Below are 5,000 nucleotides of genomic sequence, written 5' to 3'. Positions count from 1 at the left end.
TCTTCTTCTTCTACTTCCTTCTCTTCTTCTTCTACTTCTTCTTCTCTACCTCCTCTTGCCCTCTTCCTCTCATTCCTTCTCTCCTCTTCTTCCTCCATTCATCACATTTGTTGACATTCAGTGAGTCCTGTTAGCGTTTAACCAATCACGTTCAAGTATCAGTGACAGGTTAGAAAAAGAGGGCGGGGCTAAGGCCCCATCACTCACCAGGACTCGCTGTTCTCCGGTGAGATCTGGCGAATCACAGAGCAGCTGGTTCTCTGACACGGTCAGCAGGCAGGGAGACTCTCCAATCAGCACCGTGTAGTTCAGACGGTTGTTGCCGGGAGCCGCAGGGATCAGGTTTTTACCCTGAAACCAGAAACCAGGACAAACTACTCAGATCTTCTACTTCAGTAAAAGTACTCATTGTGCAGAATAGTTAATTTCAGAATAATATATATTACTGGAGTATAATTATTGATGCATTATTAAATGTTAAATGTTTTAATGACTTCATATTCTGCTGGTTGCATCTTATATTAACCTGTAATAAGACTTCAGAAGAGATTTGGGATTTTTTTCGTGTTATTAATCCGACTGTATAAAACAACTAAACATTTAATAGTAGTGCAGTAAAAAGTACAATATTTCACTCTGAAAGTGTAAAGTAGCATAAGATGGAAACACTCAAGTAAAGTACAAGTACCACACAAGTGTACTGAAGAAGAGTACAGGAGTAAATGTATATAGATGCTGTGTCTCAGTCACATAGAGTCTCTTCTTCTTCTGGACTTCCTGTCAGGTTTTTTCTCTCACCTTGAGGATGATGGGTGACCCTGGTTTGACCTCCAGGATCCCAGAATTCCCCAGGGGGTCAAAGGTCGGGTTGGGGTAGTGAGTGAAGGGGGTGGAGTTCAGGACCAGCAGGGAGGAGACCTGGAACACATTATGAACACATGACACCTGCGTTTGACAGATCCAGACCACTTAGGTCATCTAAACCAGGTCCAGACCATCTGACAGGGGTCTGCTGACCAGTCCTGGGGTCAGATTGAACACTGCTGGATTATCACTGTCCAAATCTATCAAATGAGGCGGACCACCTCTCCTCAACAAAGACCTCTTCATCCAGCAAACGGCACATTTTGAATCAGCGAGTTCGTTGTTAGACTTCATTTAGATGACGGGTAGTTTCCTCCATCTTTATATTTCTTATTCCTCCGTCCTGTCTGGACCCGTTTCTTCTTGTGCTGCTGTCACAAGCTGATTATTGCTCTTATCTTAAATGTTTGAAATGTGTTGGTACTTTCAGGAACAGCTGTTTCTAATTCATCCTCATCTGTATCTGTGGATGACTTTATTTATAAAACTGAATTATTAAATCTACTTCTTCTGAAACTGCAACTACTACTACTATTCCTCTGTGTGTGTGTGTGTGTGAGTGTGTGTGTGTGTGAGTGTGTGTGAGTGTGTGTTACCTGGTCAAAGATGAATCCAAACTCGTCAGGCCGCAGCGCCCCCTCTGGTGGGCTGGGTTTACTGTAGACTAAACCAGGAGCCAGACACGTCATCGTGCTGTCGTTGACGACGGTACAGAACTGGAGAGAGACAGCAGAGGAAACGATGTTTATTTCTTCAGATCTTTCTCTTTTTGTCACATTTTATTGTGAATAAAATAAATATATAAACCTTCAGCCCTTTAAAACTAAGTGTTTACATGTGATCCTTCATCACAGTTTTAATACGATGGGACATCACAGAAGATTTAAGAGGCCTGAGGACTCGCCAGAATTTCAGAAAAAACAAGAAAACTAAACCAAAGTTTGTGCCAAAGAAACATGTTTTTCATTCTCTCCTTTATCATCTAGTGACCCCTCAGACTGATCTAGTGACCCTCTGAAGGGTCCGGAGCCCATGTTGGGAACCCCTGGTGTAACGTTTCAGGTGGTTCTTACGTTGTTGGTTTCCACTCCTCCGTACTTGGCTCTGACTTTGGGCTCCTGGATGGTCAGCAGGTTGGTTCCTGTTACTGTTATCACTGTACTGCCACTGCGCACACACACACACACACACACAGGTTCCAGATCAATACACTGATTGATTGTTGATTATTCCTGAAGAGGATCTGGATCTGGAGTGTTTACTTGAGGATGGTCCAGTTTGGTTCGATGCTGGTGATGGTCGGGTCCTCGGTGTAGATGTATTTGGTCTCCGAGCTCGTCACCTCCGCCCTGTCAATCATCAGACGGATGGGGGCGGGGCCAGAGCCCGACAGAGAGGCGGGAGTTATGCAGATTATTTCCCGATTAGTCCGTCTGGGAGAGAGGGGAACGTGGAGGGGATGAGTGACGTGTGATGGACATTATGTGATGGACATTTATCTAGAGTCAACAGATGAGACTGACTTGACGAACAGACACTCCTCCTTGTCCATGTAAACGATGACGGTGCTGCCGGCGTCCAGGTGTCGACCCGTCACCGTCAGTCTGGTTCCCCCAGAAACAGGTCCCTTCTCTGGACGAACACGACTGAAACTGGGGCTCTGGAGGAGGAGGGGGGGGGGGGGGCGTCAACAATGTTTGGACTTCATACAATAAACAGTTACAACATTAAAATTTTACTGACTGACATCAAAACCAAACGTTAAAACAATCAGAAAACTCAACTAAAAGTTCAAACAAAACAATCTAAACATCCTGCAACAAGAATCTGAGGAATCATATTTGATGGATTTATTCTTCAGACCTGAACCTCTTTAAAGGCTGGTCTGAGCGTTCAAGACCCGCCTACTTTGACAGACCTTTGACTGACAGTAAAAACAACCAACCACAGACAGACATGTAACTTTGCTGCGATTAACATGAAACTAATCTTCTGCTCAAAGCCTCAGCAGCCGCATGGTGAAAACAAACATGAGCTGCTTTAGTTCAGACAGAACTGATTCTATCAGGGACACGAGTTATTGATGAAGCCTAAACAGGAAGTACTGTTTCCAGCTGTGAGGTTCTGTGTTCGGGCTGCAGCTCTGGTTCCCTTTTGAAACGTTTTCCACACGAAACTTTTTCTTCCTTTTGTTCAGAAGCAGCAAAGAAAGTCTTCATCACTCCACAAAGTGTGCAATCATTTCTCAAACTTGGTGTGTTTTGTTTCTGTGTGAAAAACATCAACACACATTTATTTTGCAATTTCACATAAATCTGGGTTTGGATCTGGTGAGCAACGTTTTCTATTTAAACTTCTAGAAGCTTCTTCTCTGTTGCAGTCAGACGATGATTTTAATTATTATGAATATGAGGATGCATACTTGTAATAATACTTTCCCTGTCTGTCTGTTGTCATGCACGAGGTCACGTGGAAAAAGCCGACTACATGTAAAAAAAATCAATCAATTGAATGAATTCTCAGACTTTCTGTGATATTGTGTCAAGTCTTTAAAGGACTTTCTTTAGTTCACTTACAGTTCAAAATATAAACTTTGTGACGTGTCTTTAAGACTTGGCACCAAATCTCTTTTTATTTTGTTAAAAATAATTTCTTTTTTTTATCCTTATTGTGTCTTTGTTTTATGTGTCGTTTACCTGCTGCTGTAATTTGTGTTATATACTGTGTGTATATATATATATACATGTATACATAGTTTCACACTGAAACACACACTCACCACGAAGGAGTACGTCTGGGTGGAGAGGGTTCGATACTCGGCGCTGCAGACGCCGATGCAGAGTTCAACCGGACCGCCTGGGGAGTGAGGGAGGAGAGCTTCGGCCATGTCGCACACGATCCTGCAGACAGAGAGAGCGTCAGCACACGCCTCTGACATGTTCTCCAACGTGTTCTCACCAACACGCTAACGCAGACTGACCTCTCAGCGCTGATGTACTGCGAGGGGACGGGGTTACAGCGGACTCCGGCCACCTGAACGTGAGCGATCTCCTTCACCTGCAGACCCAGGTTCTCCCCCTCGATCGTCACCCGCGTCCCCCCCTCCCGAGGACCTGTCAGAGGGTCAATCTGTGGGGGAGGGGATCAATAACTTGATGACACTGATACTGACCAGATAAGACTACAGAGAGAAGCAGGCCTTCATTAGAAACAGGTTTATAGTCAGGACTTTACTACTAACTTCCTCCGTTTTATATTATTTTTATCTTTATTTATTAACACCATGTCCGAGTTTGAACTTTGTGTGAATCAGTCGGAGGAGGGAAGAGAGGACTTCTGACATAACAAACCCTGAAATAATGGCTGATTAGGTTCATATAACCCACATATTCAGGTGGTTCTTGGCCTCAATAAAAGTACAACCTGTCAGGTATTTTCTGTTCTATAATGTGCATCAAATTTAAAGCCTTCTTGCATCTTAAAGGACACAATCCGTCCATTTCCAGGCAGGTTTTTAATGTGAAACATCTGTGTTGGTAAATCTACAGCGATCGAAAAAACAGCAGAGTAGAAACGTGTTTGGAAACAAACGGAGAACCTGGAACTGCTGTAGGCGTGCTGGTTTGAAAAACCGATAGTTTCAGATGCGTCTACATTGAAAGCTTCTTCGCCACAGAGACGATGAGGTTGCGGCTTTGACTCCCTACCTTGGTGATGCGCGGGTGGCTGCAGCGCAGGTTGTGTCGACCGTGGTGCATCCAGTTCTGTTCAGGTGAAGGACAGTGTTGCCGCAGGAGACACTTCCTGGTTTCAGCGCACCATCCACATTCAAAGGCTGCCGGAGCTTTCAGGCACTGACCACAGCTGGAGCGCTGAGCCTCACACTTATACAGCAACGCTGACAAACAGATACAAGAGCAACTTCACTGATTCCACACAGGGAGACTTCACTGTTGTACTCATTGATATCAATATACCATTACAATACAATATACAGTCATCAACTGTCTTCAAGACTCAGCGTGAAAATGACCTTTTATTTTGTGTTTTTTTAATCCTTATTGACTGAAAGTTCCCCTTTTATAGCACAGAACAGATGAGTAACTAACAAATATCTGTTATATACAAAACAAAGT

General features: G+C 43.8%; 1 protein-coding gene across 1 annotated transcript in view; it reads right to left on the bottom strand.

The window, feature by feature from the left end:
- plxna3 (plexin A3) overlaps positions 1 to 5,000 on the bottom strand; it is an 81,175-nt gene that overhangs the window by 13,641 nt on the left and 62,534 nt on the right. Inside the window, exons 15-23 of the mRNA XM_070909913.1 lie at positions 4,572 to 4,762; positions 3,845 to 3,993; positions 3,644 to 3,764; positions 2,388 to 2,524; positions 2,127 to 2,297; positions 1,938 to 2,031; positions 1,461 to 1,580; positions 799 to 918; positions 208 to 351 (exon numbers count right to left, since the gene is read on the bottom strand). Coding sequence (XP_070766014.1) covers positions 208 to 351; positions 799 to 918; positions 1,461 to 1,580; positions 1,938 to 2,031; positions 2,127 to 2,297; positions 2,388 to 2,524; positions 3,644 to 3,764; positions 3,845 to 3,993; positions 4,572 to 4,762 — 1,247 coding nt within the window. The remainder of the gene's footprint in view (positions 1 to 207; positions 352 to 798; positions 919 to 1,460; positions 1,581 to 1,937; positions 2,032 to 2,126; positions 2,298 to 2,387; positions 2,525 to 3,643; positions 3,765 to 3,844; positions 3,994 to 4,571; positions 4,763 to 5,000) is intronic.

Source organism: Enoplosus armatus, chromosome 8 (assembly GCF_043641665.1).
Source record: "Enoplosus armatus isolate fEnoArm2 chromosome 8, fEnoArm2.hap1, whole genome shotgun sequence".
Lineage (NCBI taxonomy): Eukaryota > Metazoa > Chordata > Actinopteri > Centrarchiformes > Enoplosidae > Enoplosus > Enoplosus armatus.
Note: the sequence above shows the minus strand (reverse complement) of the source record. Positions and strands in the feature narration are given on the sequence as shown.